Consider the following 20,880-nt stretch of genomic DNA (forward strand, 5'->3'; position numbering starts at 1 on the left):
GGGTCTATTTTATTTTATATTTATCACAATTAAATAATGTTTTTTTTTAAATTATAAGTATAATATCTTATGGGGAGTAAAGTTTCTCTAATGCAAAACTCTCAGGAAGGCAGGCAGATAAGCATCCCTGGAATTCATAAAGACTGGTGTAGACAGGTTGTGAAAAAGTGTCTCTCATGCATTCTAAAGTGGTGAAGAATGCACCAAATGCATATACCTGTTTAGAATGGGTACTTGGAACTTGGCTAATGCTGCACCACTTTTAGAATGCATTTGAGGCACTTTCGCAAAATCTGAGCCTGTTTTTCTTTCTGTACGGCAAAAGAGAGTTTTTCCTAATTAGCTAAACTTTTACATTTGGCGCATTTAATGCGAAACAATGTAAAAGCGTTGCTAAAAGATGTGTACATCCAATAAAAATCACATGCAAACACTAACAGCGCTTCAACACTGATCACATAGTCCATATGTGTCACATTAAAAGAGTGAATAAAGTCCAGCAAATGGCAGCATCTCTGGTGATGATATTCCACAGCCAATCTTTTCCAGATATTGTGTGTATGTGTTCATGCACCTTCACCACACCGACATGCCCCCCAAGAGTGCCCACGTACCTCACTGGGGAGAAACTAACGCCAAACAGGCTATAAGCGGCAAGGAGATTTTCCTCTCAGAGGCTGCTCAGGGACTTCTCCACAACGCTGACTAGATCACTCCACAGTTAACGTGTGACATGTAAACGAAATAATTCGCTCATAGCGTAATTCCACAAACATATGCACGTTTATTAAAATTAAAACTCATGACATTGCACTCACAAACAAAAGCTCAAATTAAGCATTCCATAAATATCCCAATGCGGGCGGGCTACTTGCCAGCCAACACCATCCCAGTATGTACTCTGAGCCGCGGCTTGTACACCGCCGTCGGACTTCCGGGTTGTCGGCGTGACGTCAGACGTCTGGATCGTCACGTTGCTATGGTCACCGCGTGTCCACGCCCTAACGCGTTTCATCATTGGCTGACTTCTATGTTGCATTTTACAACTACCTGAATTCAGTGCACAAGTTGCTGTCAGAAGTAAATGTGTCGCAAATGCTTGGTGAATGTGGTGCAATAAAGTAACAATAGGGATTAATGCCAGCAAAGTGGTGCAGCAGCTTTACTGAATTCCCCCCATGCTGTTCTTCTTGAGCCGAATAGCAGGCTAGAAGGGAGCTCATTTTCAGAAGTCATAAAAGAATTGTTTCCTGTCAGACATAAGATTTCTGGATCAATTTGTAGGTATGACAGAGAATTTTTTTTAAAGTAGAACTCAAAACAGAAGGGTACTGTTGATGTTTTGAGGCGTACAGAAGTGTTAAAGCCTTGATTTTTTTTTTTTTTGCTGTATTTCAATCAACTTCAGTACAACCAGCCTGTCAGGCTTTTTCATACATAGTTACATAGTCAGGTTGAAAAAAGTCCATCTGGTTCAACGGAAAAAAAAAAAAAACCAGTATTGAAAAACCCAACCATACAATCCCATATACACAATCCTATACCCGCAGTTGATCCAGAGGAAGGCAAAAAAACCCCAGCAAAGCATGATCCAGTTTGCTACAGCAGGGGAAAAAAATTCCTTCCTGATCCCCCGAGATGCACTCGGATTTTCCCTGGATCAACTTTACCTAACAAAATGTTCGTACCCACTTATATTAAGTACACCCAGGAAAGAATCCAGGCCTTTTTTAAAGCAATCTAGTGAGCTAGCCAGAACCACCTCTGGAGGGAGTCTATTCCACATTTTCACAGCTCTTACGTTGAGGAAACCTTTCCGTATTTGGAGACTAAATCTGTTTTCCTCTAGACGTAAAGAGTGCCCCCTTGTCCTCTGTGTTGACCTTAAAGTGAACTATATGGACCCCTTATGTATTTATACATGTTGATCATATCCGCCCTTAATCTCCTCTTCTCAAGAGAGAGAGAATAAATTCAGTTCCTCTAATCTTTTCTCATGTGATTACTGTCAGCGGCTATAGCTGCCAGCACTGATCATTGTATTCTGATGTCTAGGAAACCTCCTGCTGTCAGAATACAATAGCAGAGCGGTAGGGTTTCCCCTATCAACACTGTCTGTGTTGATGGGGTAACTTAGCAATTTTCTTTCCTTCAACTCATGGTTGAAGTCAGGAAAATTGCATAATGTGTAATGTTCTGTACTTCATTTAGAGCTAAAAAGAAAAACGTTTTGACTGAGATTCTGCCATGTAAAATGCAATTTAATTTAATCATCATTTACCATAATAATAAAACATAGTGCAATACTAACGTTTTCCTGCCTACATGTTTCCTATTTAAATCCAAGGTAGCCACTATACTGGCATGTATAAAAAAGTCGATTCACTCCAGAAATAAAGAGATTATTCTCCCACTCTACAAGACTCTGGTCCGGCCACATCTGGAGTATGCTGTCCAGTTCTGGGCACCGGTCCTCAGGAAGGAGGTGCTGGAACTGGAGAGAGTCCAGAGAAGGGCAACAAAAATAATTAGGAGAATGAAGGGCATCGGCTATGAGGAAAGACTACAAGCACTGAACTTATTCTCTCTGGAGAAGAGACGATTGAGGGGGGATATGATATCAATGTACACAATACTTTACTGGCGACCCTAGCATAAGGAACAAACTTTTTAGAGAAAGGGAATACAATAAGACACGTGGCCACTCACTAAAACTAGAGGAAAAACGTTTTAACCTTAAAATACGTAGGGGGTTCTTCACTGTCAGAGCAGTAAGGATGTGGAATTCTTTTCCACAAGCAGTGGTATCAGCAGGGAGCATCGATAGTTTCAAAAAACTATTAGATGGGCACCTTAAAGACCACAACATACAGGGGTATACAATGTATAGTTAACAGCAAACACACACATCATAGGTTGAACTGGATGGACTGTATTCTTTTTTCAACCTCACAAACTATGTAGCTATGTAACTATGTAACATTACTTTTACTATCTTTTACATTGAATAAAAGTAGTTCTGGAAGTTGTACAGAGATACTGTACTCAAGTACTAAGTAGATGGACTGGACTGTAATTCTTTAACATACTTTTCTTTCTTACTTTATATACAATGTTGCAAATTAGAGAAATATCTAAAGCTTTATTTAAAATGTCGCCATTGTCTTATCACAGGCCTCTCCATGTGCTGATCTGCAATGCGGCCGTTTTTGGGCTTCCCTGGCAGCTGACAGAAGATAACCTCGAATCGACTTTCCAAGTCAATCATCTTGGCCACTTTTATCTGGTGAATCTTCTTCAAGACATATTACGCCATTCTGCCCCATCCAGAGTGGTTGTAGTATCTTCTGAATCACACAGGTTAGTCATCTATTAGCACTTCATCATTTTAAATTGTAGTCATTGAATACCTGTTAGAGAGTTTTTAGACCACAGGCTGGCAAATTTGTATAGGGCTCTCTCCACCCCTCCTTGTTGCATGCATTGCAAAAGGTTATTTGCAGGTGGTACATTTTGTCTTTCTGAACACCCGCTGCTTTTCTCTTGCTATATGGTCATGTCTTTCTTATATCTGCATGTCTCAACTACAGTCCTCAAGTATCTTCTTCAAGTCATGGTATTGGATTCACTAAAAGTGAACTGCTGAAAGGTATTTATAGAAAGTAGTTAAAGGCAACAATAAACATAGATTAATTAACATATACAGAACTAAACTTTAATGCATAAGCTAGAGTATCTTTATCAAACTGGAGTACCTCCTGAAGTACCTTTACCAAACTGGAGTACCTCCTGAAGTACCTTCACCAAACTGGAGTACCTCCTGAATTACTTTCACCAAACTACCTTCATTCCTTTTTAGTGAAGCCACCTTCTCCCCTTCCTACCACCACAGCACAACACCCATTTCTTTAGCAACCTATCTCCGAGAGCATACATTTCTATGAAGGGTTAGGAGGTGTGACATGCCAAAAATGATCAGTAGAAAAGTTATTCTGGGAGGTGGTGCACAGTAAGGGCATGCAGGTATTGGTATGTCAGCTTATGCTGTCAGCTTTTAATGTATGTACTTATAATTTGTTTGCCCACAGGTTATTATTAAGTGTACAAGCAAATATGTTCATATGAAGCCCGCTTTCATCCAATCAGCTCTCAAATGCCAGAAGTTGAGTGAGCAGTAGGGGTTCTGGCATTTGAATATCAGGAGCTGGAGCTTAATGCAAGGAAGAGGTGGAGCCTAAAGTGTAACTAAAGGTACTCTACTTACTTCCTCTCTAACAGTCCATGAGCGGGTCCCTCGCTGCTGCCAGGTGGCAGTCTTGGAGCATCTTTATTGGTCAGCACAGGATGACAAACTGGCAACGTAAACTGAGCAATGTAAACCAATGTGCAGCTCAGTTTACATGTTGCAGAAGACTGCGAGCAGGGAGGTGGTGTATGTCTCTTCTGTGATAAATAGTGTGCCTGCTTGCAAGTTTTTGTAAAAAATGCTTTCAGTTCTGCTCAACGTCTGCAGAAGCCATTGTCTTGTGTAGTGCCTAAGCTTAGGGTCCAAGAGCCTCCACAAGAACATTTAGTTACATTCAGTAGTTAATCAGGTTGAAAAAAAGACACAAGTCCATTTAGTTCAACCAACATAAGGTTTAAATGAAGACTAACACAGGTATATGCAGACATCACAAGGGGCTGTTTTTACCTTTTAGGCCAGCTTAGGTTCACTTTATTAAAAAAAGAAAAAAAAGTTCAATTTTTTTAATGTTCGAATGGCTGCAGAAAGAAATAATATCTTTATTTAAACCTACCAGCAGGCTTATGCTTTTCTTTCTTTCCTGTGTGTTTATGTAAACCACTATTAATCATAGAACAAGCCTCCCTTTCCGCCGCAGTTTAATCTGCCCATTGAGCAGTCTCGGAGATGGAATAATAATTGATTATATCTAAATGCCACGACCCTTATTGATTTGTCATTCAACAACTTCGGCATCTAACCAAGAAGAATGGGAAGATATACTAAATTGTAAATAGTCTACTTAAGGACGGGAGACCGGGTCCGTTCATTATGGGCTGCTTTGTTCATCTCCCCCTCTTTAAGGTTGGGTGGTCTGCAAAACAGGTTCGCTTTCTGAAATCCAACCCCCATACTTTGTGATGGCCGTGAAACAACACACACTTCATTTTCTTTTCTATTGGAAGAGATCTGTAATATGACAATAACCTATTATTGAAACACATCATTTTCCAAACACGCTCGATTCCTTCTCCAAACTGTAATCATTTTAAGGCAATTCTGTAAATACATTACTATTGGTCTTTTCTTGAAATAACAATCCATGTTAATGAATGTTGTAGAAACAGTTGTAAAGAAAGTGCCGATACAAACATAAGTGTGCAAGTTTTCACAAATCACATATTAATTTGGCTGTAGGCTTATGGTATAATGTACAAAATACAAAGATGCCACATTAAATGGGATTGGAGGTAATATTACTGCTGTTTTATTTTACTCCCTAAGGAATATATATATATATATATATATATATATATATATATATATATATATATATATATATATATGCAGTATCTCACAAAAGTGAGTACACCCCTCACTTTTTTGTAAATTTTTTATTATATCTTTTCATGTGACAACACTGAAGAAATGACACTTTGCTACAATGTAAAGTAGTGAGTGTACAGCTTGTATAACAGTTTACATTTTCTGTCCCCTCAAAATAACAACACACAACCATTAATGTCTAAACCGTTGGCAACAAAAGTGAGTACAACCCTAAGTGAAAATGTCCAAATTGGGCCCAATTTGCCATTTTCCCTCCCTGGTGTCATGTGACTCGTTAGTGTTACAAGGTCTCAGGTGTGAATGCGGAGCAAGTGTGGTAAATTTGGTGTTATCGAAATCACTCTCTCATACTGGTCACTGGAAGTTCAACATGGCACCTCATGGCAAAGAACTCTCTGAGGATCTGAAGAAAAAAAAAAAAAGAATTGTTGCTCTACATAAAGATGGCCAAGGCTATAAGAAGATTGCCAAGACCCTGAAACTGAGCTGCAGCAAAGTGGCCAAGACCACTCAGCGGTTTAACAAGACAGGTTCCACTCAGAACAGGCCTCACCGTAGTCGACCAAAGAAGTTGAGTGCACGTGTTCAGCATCATATCCAGAGGCTGTCTTTGGGAAATAGATGTATGAATGCTGCCAGCATTGCTGCAGAGGTTGAAGGGGTGGGGGGGGGGGTCACCCTGTCAGTGCTCAGACCATATGCCGCACACTGCATCAAATTGGTCTGCATGGCTGTCGTCCCAGTAGGAAGCCTTTTCTAAAGATGAAGCACAAGAAAGTTCGCAAACAGTTTGCTGAAGACAAGCAGACTAAGGATGTGGTTTACTCAAACCATGTCCTGTGGTCTGATGAGACCAAGTTACACTTATTTGGTTCAGATGGTGTCAAGTGTGTGTGGCGGCAACCAGGTGAGGAGTACAAAGACAAGTGTGTCTTGCCTACAGTCAAGCATGGTGGTGGCAGTGTCATGGTCTGCATGGGTGCTGCCACCACTGGGGAGCTACAGTTCATTGAGAAGCAGAGCACTTGGGCTGCAGGGCAGTATTTCAACATAACGACCCCAAACACACCTCCAAGATGACCACTGCCTTGCTTAAGAAGCTGAGGGTAAAGGTGGTGGACTGGCCAAGCATGTCTCTAGACCTAAACCCTATTGAGCATCTGTGGGGCATCCTCAAGTGGAAGGTGGAGGAGCGCAAGGTCTCTAACATCCACCATCTCCATCATGGAGGAGTGGAAGAGGACTACAGTGGCAACCTCTGCAGCTCTGGTGAACTCCATGCCCAATAGAGTTAAGGCAATGGTGGAAAATAATGGTGGTCATGCAAAATAGTGGAACTTTGGGCCCAATTTGAACATTTTCACTTGGGGATGTACTCACTTTTTTTGTCCCCTTAACCTGGTGCTTTTTGAATAGCAGATTAGAACAGCAGTGCATAAACGCTGTATGTCAGTGTCACAGTAAAGTATGAATGAAAAACTGAAAAAGAATTGTCCCCTTAAATTGGTGCTTATTGAATAGCAGATTAGAACAGCAGTGTCTAAACGCTGTAAGTCACAGTAAAATATGAAGGAAAAAATGTTTTTTTTTTTTTTTTTAAATCCAGATTAAGCAGACACATATGCACTGAGCTTGCATTACATGGCTGCTGCACGCCGCACACCTAACAGACTGATAAAAAACATTTTTTTCTCCCTCCTCCTCACTGGGCTCAGGTCAGGGCGAAAAGATCGTGCACTGCACCCCCACACAATAAAATCAATGTAGATCGCTGTCTGATTAAAGAAGATTCTTCCTATTCTTTCCCTGAAAGCAATCTCCAGCCTGCCCCTACAATAATCTCCTATCTCTCCCTCAGCAGCATCAGGAACCTCTCCCTACAGTAGTTAGAGCAGAGTGACGTGCGGTGCTATGTGACTCCAGCTTATATAGAGGCTGGGTCACATGCTGCACTGGCCAATCACAGCCATGCCATTAGTAGGCATGGCTGTGATGGCTTCTAAGGGCACACTAGTTAAACGCTTGTTGATTGGCTGCCCTGCAGCTGTTGAAACCACGCCATTAAAACCGCGTCAAAACAATCGAACAACTAACTGTATCCCGAACATACAGTGAAATGTTCGGGTCCGTGTCCGGGTACCGAACACCCAAAAGTCCAGTACGATCCCGAACAATAACAGTCCGTGTTCGCTCAACCCTAATTATAAATGCATGTTAAAACACGTTTTTTAAAACATAGGGCCTTAATGCCTCGTACACACGATCAGATAATCATACGAAAAAAATCGCTTTCGATCTGATCGCACGATAATCTTATCGTTAGTACACAGCTTTCGACAGCCGATTACGACACTTCGTCCAACAAAATCTGAAGGGACAAACACGAAAACTTTTGTTGTACGATAGCCTAGCGAATATAGTTTAATCAGTACAGTATGCGTTTATTAAAAATCGATAGACAAAGACCACGCATGATCAGAAACATGAAAATAACCTAGAAAAAGCCTGGCTGTCATTACAACCAGGAACCTTTTCCAGAATCAAACGAAAAAATCATAGGTTTAGTACGCATTGTTGAATTCGATACTAGTGTCATGCAACAAAATGCGAACAATAAGTCGTTCAATTATCTGATCGTGTGTACGAGGCATTAGACAGTCATGACATAACAAGAGAAGACTGGTTGTTTCAGGATGCCAGGAAGGCAGGCAAAAGTTGTGTTATTTTCATAGACATGAGCTGGGAGGCAAGGTAAGGAACTCATTTCATTGACTTCAAGATTCACATTCTGCCTCAGGGCAGGAAGAGTCCTGGTTTGGAGGTGTCTGCAAGCCAAGAGTTAACAGGACTTTCTCATATTAGTATAGAGCATTATAGGATAGGAGGCCTTGCAACCAGGCAGAAGGAGGGGGGGGGGGGGGGAATCCAATACTTATTCTGAAAATGTTTAAGTGACCCAGTACAGAGCTTATTTTTTAATCATGTATCCATAAATGTAACCCTTGGGACTCAGAATAGTGAGACCAGCCAAGGGTCAGGCTCAAGCCTTTATCACTACAAAACACAGGGGCTTATAGCCTAACTGACACACTGCAGATTGACTTACATAGAACATTTAAAATTTATGGTAGCTGAAATGAAAAGAGGCAGCACGAAGCACAAGCAATAATCCCACCCAGCCCTGAAACACAGAGCATCTCCTAATTAGGTGGTAACTAAATCTGTGTTGCCTTATCATTGCAAATCGCATCGGGTTTTGTGAAAGGAGATCGGTTTGGCGTTATTAAGCAATGGGGGCTACTGTGGGCCATCCAGAGCTTGCTCTCGAAAATAAATCTGCCAACTCCCTGACTTGCCAGATGTGGAGGGCACCAGGGGATAGGCTATAAACGAGCTGTTATTTAATGGGAGATTAGGCTGAATTGTCAGCTGCTTGTCTCGCCTTGCAACCTTCTGCCTCCAATAGGAATCTGCATCATTTCTCTTTCTTATTATTTGGAGAGCACATTTATATCTAGGCTTTTCCAAAACACTGGATTTTTAAAACCTCTCCTGTGCTATAAAATCAGTCAAAGTTTACAGCCAAATATCTTTTTTTTTTTTTTTTTTTCAACTAAAAATAATATGTTTCTTTACAACTTTGGAGCTGTAAGGACAAGACATACTACAGAGTTGACAGCAAGGTGAGCAAAAGTGAAAGGGTCAGACCAGCAAACATTTACATTTCATAGTAGATGCTGATGTTCAACCACATAACTGTTATAATTCTTCAAGGCTCTTGTAGCATGATACCTGCTGATAAGCCCTAGCCGGATTCTTCTTCCCTTTGAGTTTCATTTCTTCTGCAGCAATTAAGTATACTTTTCAATGCTGTATTCAGAACTTATTTTATAATATATTATATATTTTATTTGATTATATATAATGTCCTGATTGGGAATTGATTCTGTAGATGACTCCAACACTTTAACCACCTCAAGAGTGGACACTTTCACCCCCTTTCTGTCCAGGCCATTTTTTCAGTTTTCAGCGCTGTCACATTTTGAATGACAAAATACTGTAGCCAAATAAAATTTTAATCATTCGTTTTTTTTTGTTTTTTTTTTTAGACATATGGAGCTTTTTTCAGGTGGTATTTAATCATCACTTGGTTTTTATTTTTGCTATAAAAAAAATACCTAAAATGTTGAAAAAAAAACCCACGTTGTTTTAGTTTCTGTTATAAAATTTTGCAAACATCGTATCTTTCTTCATAAATTTAGGCTAAATATATATTATGCTACATTTCTTTGGCAAAAATAACTAAATCAGTGTATTTTATTGAGTCTGTGTGGAAGCTATAGAGTCTACAAACCATGCAACATATACTTAAAAATTCATCATGCTTGATTTATTGACTGTCTATCTCATTCCATGAGGCCCTAAAATGCCAGGACAGTAGAAATATTCCACAAGTGCCCCCTTATTTTGTAAAATAGACATTCCAAGGTATTAAGTAGAAGGCATGGTGAATTTTTGAAGTTGTCATTTTTTTTGTCACAATTCTTTGGAAAATTAAGAAATGAAAAACATTTGTTTTTCATTTTAACAAGTTATTTCTCACAAACAGCATAGGTATACTTATAATCACACCCCCAAACCCATTCTTCTTTGCCTCCTGAGTATGGGGTAACAATTGTGTGATACATTTTTCACAGCCTAGATGCATAGGGGAGTTTAAAATCCAAGGAGCACCTTTGGGCTTTCAAGGAGCATAAATTATGCATAAATTAAACATCTGATTTCCTAACTACCTGTCACATTTTTTGAGGCTCTAGAGCACCAGGACTATGGAAACCCCACAAAATGACCCAATTTTGAAAAGCAAACACTCCAAGGTATTTTTATGAAAAGCATAGTGAGCTTTTTCAAAATTTCATTTTTTGCTACATGTGTCACGGAACTAGTGATGTGAGCCTACAGGTGCGCAGGTGACACAGGTTTCCCACGGGTGTGAAATCTAAATTACAGCCGGTGTTCTGCCAGGGACCCCCTCATGGGAAAATTGACTTAGCTGTGTGCTGACCACAGGTCACGACCCCCAGGCTCACCCTGTTCGCGAGTAGAGTACCCAAAGACACAGCACAGGCACAGATGGATTAAGTAAAAGGAGAGCCATATAACGAGCCAAGGTCAGGACGGGCAGCAGACAAATGTAATCAGAAGAACTAGCCGAGTCGGTACACAAGAGATCGGTCTACAAGAAGTCAGGTTAGGAATGATTGCCCAGAAGAGGCTCAGGAACAAGTGTTTCTCAAGCAACCAAAAACTGGTCTGAGTGAGATTTAAATAGGGAGACACATGGGAGGCTGGACAGGAAGTAGCAGGAAGAAAGGTATATTAACCATCAGGTGAAGTGGGCAACACCCCTAGCTGCTAAGTCAGTGCAGCAAGAGCAGAGCACAAGCTTGTGGAACCACAGGTGTCAGCAGACCTACAGCAGCAAAAGCACAGATCAGCTCCGCAGCTGATCTATGACAACATGTTTTTGGAAATGCAGGAAAGAAAATGAAAATGTAGTGTTTTCAATTATTAAGATATTTCTAAAACATATGATAGTCATACTTAGAACTACACCCCAAAACACATTCTGCTACTCCTCTTGAGTATGCTGATACCACAAGCATTTTTCACAGCCTAGCCACACAGAGGGACACAAAATCCAAGGAGCACCTTCAGACTTTCCAGGGGCATAAATTGCACATCTAATTTGCTGACTACAGATCACATTTTTGGAGGCCTGAAACACCAGGACAGTGGAAACACCCACAAGATGACAACATTTTGGAGAGTAAACACTCCAAGGTATTTTCTAGGAGACATGGTGAATCTTTTGAAAACGTCATTTTTTTTTTGTTTGACACACATTCTTGGAAAATGCAGAAAGAAAATGAAAATTAATATATTTACACAAAGTTGTCGATTTATTAAGATATTTTTCATATACATACAATACGTACAAATTCAACACAAAACACATTTTTAGTGTCTGAACTGATTATGTACCAGACATTGTATCTCGTGTATCACACAAATTAACCGATTTTGTCAAAACCAATGTATTGTAATGGTTGCTAGTGATGACCAAACACCCTCCTGTTCAGTTTGCACCAGAACATCTCAAACAGGAAAAAGGTTCTAGCGAACATGCAAACTCTATTAAAGTCTATGGGACAAGAACATGAAAAATCAAAAGTTCTAATTTTAAAGGCTTGTATACAAGTTATTGCCATAAAAAGTGTATGGGGAACCGGGTACTGCCCTGGAGGACATGTATCAATGCAAAAAAACATTTCTTAAAACTATCGTTTTTAAAGAGCAGTGATTTTAATGATGCTTAAAGTGAAACAATAAAAATGAAAAATTCCTTTACATATTGTGCTTGGGGTGTCTCCTTAATGTTCCTGTAAAGTAGCACATCTGTATGATGTATGGAGCCAGCTGCAGCAATAATGATATTTCAAAAGGAAAACATGTCATTTAAACTTGCTCGCGGCTGTAATGTATTGTCGGCTCCTGGCAATACAGATAAAAAAAACATGAAAAAAATGTTGTAGGGTCCCCTCCCCCCCCCCCAGTCTCCATACCAAGCCTGAATGGGTAGGGGTACGATGTACCTGATACCCATTCACATGGGGGGGCTGAATCTGCGGGCCCCTTTTAACCAGATTCTGATAAGCCCCCCACCCGCATGCCCCCACAACCACAGCCCAGGGTTGTCGGGAAGAGACCCTTGTCCCCATAAACTTTGAGACAAGGTGCTTTGGGGGCACCCCAAAGCACCCTCCCCATGTTGAGGGCAAGCAGCCTGGTAGGGTTGGGGGGGGGGGCACGCTCGCTCGTCCCCCCTATCCTTGCCTGCCAGGCTGCATGCTCAGATAAGGGTCTGGTATGGATTTTGGGGGGACCCTACGCCGTTTTTTTTCTTTTTTAACTTTGGCATGGAGTTCCCCTTAAAATCTGTGCCAGACCCAAAAGGCCTGGTATAGATTTAGAGGGGGGGGGCTACACCAATTTTTTTTTGGCGTGGCATTTCCCTTAAAATCTATACCAGACCCAAAGGGCCTGGTATATATTTTGGGGGGGGGGCCCCATGCCATTTTTTTTCATTCTGTCATAGGCTTCCCCTTAACCACTTACATACAGGGCACTTTCACCCCCTTCCTGCCTAGACCAATTTTCAGCTTTCAGTGCTAATTGGCGTCTATGGGAAATTTTGGTCAGCTTGGCATGGCACTGCTCATGAACTGTAAGTGACAGGGACACAAAATTTGGCGAGTACTGAGAGGGGACCCAGGACTACAACATATCTATACATTTTAAAAGTGAGGTATAACCTGTACACTACACTGACTGAACTAAACTAACTCAACACACTATCCACTAACTACCTGCCTAATCTCTATTATCACACACTATACACGGCTGCCGTGTAAGCAGCAGCCTTATATAGTGTGGGGCGTGGCCCCTGAGCCATGATTGGCTAAAGGCACCCTGTGTTTGGCCAATCATGGCTCTGACAGGATATTGTGCTGTGATTGGCCGAATCATACAGGTCAGGTGCATGCTTTGGCCAATCGCGCAGTGCATTATGGTGCACTCATCGGCGGGCGGACTTGCCGCTGAGCGCCCCGGGTGTTCGTGTGTTCAGCCTCAGATTCCCTCACTTTGGTGGCATTTTCTCTCACTTCCTGTTTTGGCTATGGGACAAGAAATTAAGGAAAATCTCACAATGGGACAAAGGTGTAAAAAAAAAAGGGGTTATAACCTACTGCTACTTTAAGGCAGCCTTGCTATTAGCTTTGCTGCTCACAAAATAATAATTACTTCTCAATTAAAATGTATGTATAATCAAAAATGTTGGAACCATTTCAACACTCAACTCTACTCCACATCACAAGAGCTAAAAATGATATTGGGTGTGGGACTTCTAATATACAGTGGGGATCGAAAGTTTGGGCACCCCAGGTAAAAATTTGTATTAATGTGCATAAAGAAGCCAAGGAAAGATGGAAAAATCTCTAAAAGGCATCAAATTACAGATTAGACATTCTTATAATATGTCAACAAAAGTTAGATTTTATTTCCATCATTTACACTTTCAAAATAACAGAAAACAAAAAATGGCGTCTGCAAAGGTTTGGGCACCCTGCAGAGTTAAAATCTTGTACTGCCCCCTTTGGCAAGTATCACAGCTTGTAAATGCTTTTTGTAGCCAGCCAAGAGTCTTTCAATTCTTGTTAGAGGTATCTTTGCCCATTCTTCCTTACGAAAAGTCTTCCAGTTCTTTTAGATTTCTGGGGTGTCTGTCACGCACTGCTCTTTTAAGGTCTATCCATAGATTTTCAATTATGTTGAGGTCAGGAGATTGTGAAGGCCATGGCAAAACCTTCAGTTTACGCCTCTTGATGTAATCCCCTGTGGATTTCGAGGTGTGTTTAGGATCATTATCTATTTGTAGAAGCCATCCTCTCTTTAACTTCAGCTTTTTCAAAGATGGCATCAAGTTACCATCCAAAATTTGCTGAAATTTTATTGAATCCATTTTTCCTTCTACTCGTGAGATGTTCCCTGTGCCACTGGCTGCAATACAACCCCAAAGCATGATTGATCCACCCCCATGCTTAACAGTTGGACAGAGGTTCTTTTCTTTAAATTCTGTGCCCCTTCTTCTCCAAACGTACCTTTGCTCATTCCGGCCAAAAAGTTAAATTTTAACCTCATCGGTCCACAGAACTTGTTTCCAAAATGCATTACACTTGTCTATATGTTCATTTGCAAAGTTCAAACGCTGATTTTTGTGGTGAGTACATAGAAGAGGTTTTCTCCTGATGACTCTTCCATGAAGACCATATTTGTACAAGTATCTCTTTATAGTGGAATAGTGTACCACAACTCCAGTGTCTGCCAGATCTTTCTGGAGGGATCGTGCAGTCAAACGTGGGTTTTGAATTGTTTTTCTCACAATCCTGCGAGCTGTTGTGTCTGATATTTTTCTTGGTCTTCCAGATCTTGCTTTAACTTCCACTGTTCCTGATGACTGCCATTTCTTAATTACATTCCGAACAGAGGATATTGACATCTGAAAATGCTTTGCTATCTTTTTATAGCCTCCTCCAGCTTTGTGAGCATCAACTATTTTCAGTTTCAGTTTTCTAGACAACTGCTTAGAAGATCCCATGATTCTGATTGTTGGGGCAAGGTCAGATGAATCTGGGCATTTAAAACCTTTGAGATTGACATCACCTGGTCTTCCCAGACAATGATTGAGAACAATCCATGACACTGGAAGGTCTCAGCCTTGCAAAGGGGGCAGTGCATGCTATAAATTCTTCAGGGTGCCCAAACTTTTGCAGACGCCATTTTTTTGTTTTCTGTAATTTTGAAAGTGTCAATGATGGAAATAAAATCTAACTTTTGTTGACATATTATAAGAATGTCTAATCTGTAATTTGATGCCTTTTGGAGATTTTTCCATCTTTCCTTGGCTTCTTTATGCACATTAGCCGCTTGCCGACCGCCGCAAGTACATATACTGCGGCGGTCAGCCCCGGCCAGGCAATGTGACGTACCGGTACGTCACTAGCCTGGGAGCCAATAGCTCCCGCCCCGGCTCGTTCACGGACACCTCAGCGTGTGTGACTGCCGGACCTGATGTCCGCCGGTCACTCGCGATCGTCCGCTGTGAAGGGAGAAAAGCAGGCGGCTAATGTAAACAAAGCCACCTGTCATTCTTCCCTGTGTAACAGCAAAGATCTAACGGTCCTGCTATGTAGGACCATTGATCTCTGCTGTTACATGTAAAGCCACATCCCTGCACAGTCCCCTAGGAACACACTTAACCCCTCCTTCCCCAATAAAGTTAACCCCTTCCCTGCCAGTGTCATTTTTGCAGTGACAGTGCATATGTATAGCACTGATTACTGTAGTAATGTCACTGGTACCCCCAAAAGTGTCAAAAATGTCAGTCCAAACTTTCGATCCCCACTGTACTCCTACTTTTACAATAATCAATGAAAGAGCAGAAATTAATAAAAATATATATCTTTTATTTAATACGATTTAAAAAATTATGATCATTGCTAAGTACATTACAAACAGATGCAGCTAACTTTTGAACCTTTTGAGTGGGGGGTCAATGTGTTTCGGGGATCATCCACTTCTTCACGACCACATGTCTTTAATATAGGAAAAAGGGTGTACCCATAAGATATATAAAAATAACTCTGTAAAAAAAAAGTGCAAAAATCAAGATACATTTATAAAGATCCTTGGTGCATGGTCAAAGTACTAATGACAACTTTATAAATTTGTATAATCTATCTATAGAATGTATTCATTATTGGTTAACATAACTTGTCCATATAAGGTTCAAGAAAAACATTTCCTATGTGTAATAAAACCACAACAAGATCATTTCAAAATAAGAATATTTACTCACCCTATTGCACTACTGGAAAAGGGCAAACCGGGTGGTACCAGAGGAAAGAAGTTACAAGGACCCAACATTCGCCTACCGGCCCATGGGAGGAAAATCCCCAAGGTATAAAAGTGAACAAGGAGAACTGTTCAAAAATATATACAGTATGTAGGAAAAAAGGGGAAAATATAACCTAATCAGAGGTGCCTCAGCATAGATTTACAATGTATCAAACATTTTCAATACAAGGAGCCCAGAATGTCAGCAAGGAAAATGTCTGTAAATAGGTTAAGTTTCCAGTCAGTGCCAAGGTGATTGAACTCAAGGGTATTGTTCAGTCAGTTACAAGTGCAAAGATTGAATAGAGTCCTCTTTAATATACAACAAATAATATAATGCTATCTTGTTTGCTAACCAATACAACTGGAACACACTTACCCATTGTTAGTAGGATAGAGTATAGCCTTCCCTGAAAAGGGAAGGAAAAATATTCTGGGTTCAATAAGGTATATTAATACAAACAAAGGGATAGAAAAAGATGGGGCTTTGCGGGCCAGTGGGAGTAGAAGGATCACGGCAAAACCAATTTATATAAAAAACAAATTACATTTTATTGAGTTTCAGAGTAAAAAAGATGGGCGATCACGCACATGTTCACAAAGGACAAGACACTTAGAAAAATTCCTATAAAATCAATTAGGGTCATTGAAATAGAAATACATCCCATAAGGGAAAAACCAAAAGCTTGTGTAGGATGGAAGATAGGTCTCGGGTGGAATGCGGTCAATGTAGGTCCCCAGCAAGCCGACGCGTTTCGCTCAAGGCTTCCTCAGGGCCAGAGAGACCATAACAGACCGGTATTTCCTTTTTAATGACTCAGGAGGTGGCAGATTGTAGCGACACATAGAACAATAGATATCAATCCTTCAGTGTTTGTATATAGCATCCGAGATGTACATATATTCATACGTTTATCTAAGGTTAAGTGTCCAGCCCCTCAATCACTGCAAGAGCAACGCTTTTTATGCTAAATAGAATGGCAACTCATTATAACTTGATAGCCAGAATTCTTTAATATATCCAAATATTCTAGGAGTATGGTGGTTACCACACTAGTAACTGCACTTCATATATCCACCTATGGTTTCCTCCTCCCTTAGATGGACCCGGTGGGGTGGTTATTTGGTGTATATATATAAAGATAGAGATATGCAATCATTACAACCTATTTGCAGTATATGAGTGGCTTCAGGCAGGAACAGACAACGTCACATCATCCTACTTCAAGGAGGCAGGGAGGACAATATGTCCCGAACCCAACAAGTCCTTTGTATAGTTCACGCCAGCAAGCCTGCTGTTAACCATCCAAAAGGCTTGCTGGCGTGAAATATACAAAGGACTTGTTGGGTTCGGGACATATTGTCCTCCCTGCCTCCTTGAAGTAGGATGATGTGACGTTGTCTGTTCCTGCCTGAAGCCACTCCTATACTGCAAATAGGTTGTAATGCAGTGATTGAGAGGCTGGACACTTAACCTTAGATAAACGTATGAATATATGTACATCTCAGATGCTATATACAAACACTGAGGGATTGATATCTATTGTTCTATGTGTCGCTACAATTAGCCACCTCCTGAGTCATTAAAAAGGAAATACCAGTCTGTTATGGTCTCTCTGGCCCTGAGGAAGCCTTGAGCGAAACGCGTCGGCTTGCTGGGGACCTACATTGACCGCATTCCACCTGAGACCTATCTTCCATCCTACACAGGCTTTTGGTTTTTCCCTTATGGGATGTATTTCTATTTCAATGACCCTTACTAATTGATTTTATAGGAATTTTTCTATGTGTCTTGTCCTTTGTGAACATGTGCGTGATCGCCCATGTTTTTTACTCTGAAACTCAATAAAATGTAATTTGTTTTTTATATAAATTGGTTTTGGCGTGATCCTTCTACTCCCACTGGCCCGCAAAGCCCCGTCTTTTTTCTATCCCTTTGTTTGTATATCTATTATGGGTAAGGGCCCCTTTGTTTGTGTCAAGGTATATTAATACTCCAGAGCAGAGTAGATCCTTGCATTCAAATGGAGGAAAACCACTTATAAACCTACAAACGGTTCAAAAGAAAGTACAGTATCTCATAAAAGTGAGTACACCCCTCACGTTTTTGTAAATATTTTATTATATCTTTTCATGTGACAACACTGAAGAAATGACACTTTGCTACAATGTAAAGTAGTGAGTGTACAGCTTGTATAACAGTGTAAATTTGCTGTTCCCTTAAAATAACTCAACACACAGCCATTAATGTCTAAACAGCTGGCAACAAAAGTGAGTACACCCCTAAAAGAATATGTCCAAATTGGGCCCAAAGTGTTAATATTTTGTGTGGCCATTATTTTCCTGCACTGTTAACCCTCTTGGGCATAGAGTTTACCAGAGCGTCACAGGTTGCCACTGGAGTCCTCTTCCACTCCTCCATGATGACATCACGGAGCTGGTGGATGTTAGAGACCTTGCGCTCCTCCACTTTCTGTTTAAGGATGCCCCACAGATGTTCAATAGGGTTTAGGTCTGGAGACTTGCTTGGCAAAGTTCATCCCTCAGCTTCTTTAGCAAGGCAGTGGTCGTTTTGGAGGTATGTTTGGGGTCGTTATCATGTTGGAATACTGCCCTGTGGCCAAGTCACCAAAGGGAGGAGATCATGCTTTGCTTATGTCACAGTACATGTTGGCATTCATGGTTCCCTAAATGAACTGTAGCTCCCCAGTGCCGGCAGCACTTATGTAGCCCCAGTCTACAAAATTGTGCAAGGATGTGGAAAATGTGGTACGTATATCTTTCAGATACAACAGGTTGCAAGGAAATCTTTACAAAATTAAGGGAATTCCCCTCTCAGACAGCCATTACAAGAACATTCTACCACCACCTTCTTTTTTTTAAAGCCCGTGGTGTGTGAAACTCAGACTCAGACTAACACCCTTTTAAAAAAAAAAAGTGCACACACCAAAGTGAGAACACAAAAAAGTGCACAGAGTGTACACATGGACCTCCACTGAAGAGGGAGGGCCCTTACCCTAAACCCCGGGGCGAAAGGCTCCTGACAGGGACTGGGGTGCTCACTGGTCCACCTAGCCGAAAACCAGGTGGGCCCGGTTCTCTGGAAGGTCTGCAGAAAAAGACCAACCCCGAGTACTAGGTTGGGCTCCCCAAAGAGAGACCCCATGGGAGAGGGAGAACTAAGCCAGAAGGCCATATCAACCCTTTCCCAATACTTTCAGGGCAGGCCCGAGGACATACGACCTACTAATCAAGCCGTGAATTCAGTGTACCCCCCCCCCCCCCAACAAAGAAAAAAACAAACCTGACAACACACATAAAAAGTGGGAAATAGGGAAGTGGAGATGTGCTTAGTGCCATAGTGCAATACTATGGCAGGCCAGGAAGGCAAAAAGGCCAAGCCCTAGAGGCAGGTGCGAAAAAAGTGTGTATATTGCAGTGACCTTGGTGCCAAAAACACAGTGAGTATACGGCACCCCTGGACTGCCACCCCAGGGGCACATGAGCCACAGGCTTTTTTCAGAGCCCGGCTTTCGGCCAGACCAGAGCCTCTCCATTCCACAGGAAGTCATCAGAACTTAGGGAGCTTAGGGAGAGCCTTGCCTTCAACTGGGGACAAGCCTTGTGCACAAGGCTAGATTCAACCCAAGAGGAAAAAGGCCCTCCCACCACCCCCACCGTTCCCACGTAATTACATCAGGGAAGTACTAACCAACCCCCCAAACTGGCCAAGGGGGTCAGGGTTCTCTCCCTGACAACTGATAAGAACAGATACTACACTTGATCTTAGCCAAAAGGCAGAGAAAGCTGTTGCAGGAACATTCTACCATCAAAATGTTTACCCTCATCTCTTTTTTTTTTTTGGTGACAACTATAAAACTTTGTATTTGGAATAGTAACCAGCACTAATGTAGAGGGTGAATCTACCTATTGAGGGCACAGACAGCAATATAAAACTTAAAGAGTTTCTTACTCCTCCTTACTTTATCAAAAACTATGAAAAAGTTGCGGCTAGACTTAGGTTTTAGGTATAACATTGCCCTCTTAGATAAAAAAATATATTGCTATGTGATTACTTTCAACACAAATAAAAAACAAGGGGTTTATTGTTAATTTTTTAATAGTGGGCAAAGGTAAGCAAATCATTTCTTCATACACTTGGGCCAGCTGTACATAAAGAACCTCTGCTTTTTTTTTTTTTTTTTAGCACAGAAACAGTACTACAATTATACAGCCAATGATTTCCAACTTACAGACATCTGCTAAAGCTGTGCTGCCCTTTATGGTGATTTGGTAGAGGATTTTATAGTTCCTATTGGCCCATTACTGTAAGTTCAATGGATATCTACTCTTAATAGATATTTTGTTTTAAAAATCAAATAGCTATTTTAGGTAACTACGAGTTTCATGGAATTTAAATGACTTTGTAACATACAAAAAAAATAGGGAGTTGTTATTTTATCTGTTGCTGGCCTAAGAAGTTAATGTCCCTGCCAATCAAGCTTGAATTTTTTTTTTCTTTAAGGTCACGCAGTGCTCATGCCAGGGAGAAGGAAGAACAATTGCTACTTGTTTTCTTGCATCTTTTTTATAATACAGTGTAAATAAAGCCTACATTTTCCTACCCAGGACTGAACCTGTTTGGTTGGTTAAAGTTGTAAAAAACAATTTTCTTCTTAAAAGGAGTCTTTTTATTACCATAGTGTGCACCGTAAAATAAAAAGCAGCCACTCTACATTTGCTGTTCATGTTGTATGAATCACTGGATCTCGTGTTTTGTGTGGAATTCT

At 40.9% G+C, this 20,880-nt stretch overlaps 1 protein-coding gene across 1 annotated transcript in view; it reads left to right on the forward strand.

The window, feature by feature from the left end:
• The window catches only part of WWOX (WW domain containing oxidoreductase), a 1,459,759-nt gene that overhangs the window by 366,193 nt on the left and 1,072,686 nt on the right, over nucleotides 1–20,880 (forward strand). Inside the window, exon 7 of the mRNA XM_082270137.1 lies at nucleotides 3,175–3,360. Coding sequence (XP_082126263.1) covers nucleotides 3,175–3,360 — 186 coding nt within the window. The remainder of the gene's footprint in view (nucleotides 1–3,174; nucleotides 3,361–20,880) is intronic.

The sequence above is a fragment of the Pelophylax lessonae genome (genome assembly GCF_965119305.1).
Source record: "Pelophylax lessonae genome assembly, chromosome: 10".
Lineage (NCBI taxonomy): Eukaryota > Metazoa > Chordata > Amphibia > Anura > Ranidae > Pelophylax > Pelophylax lessonae.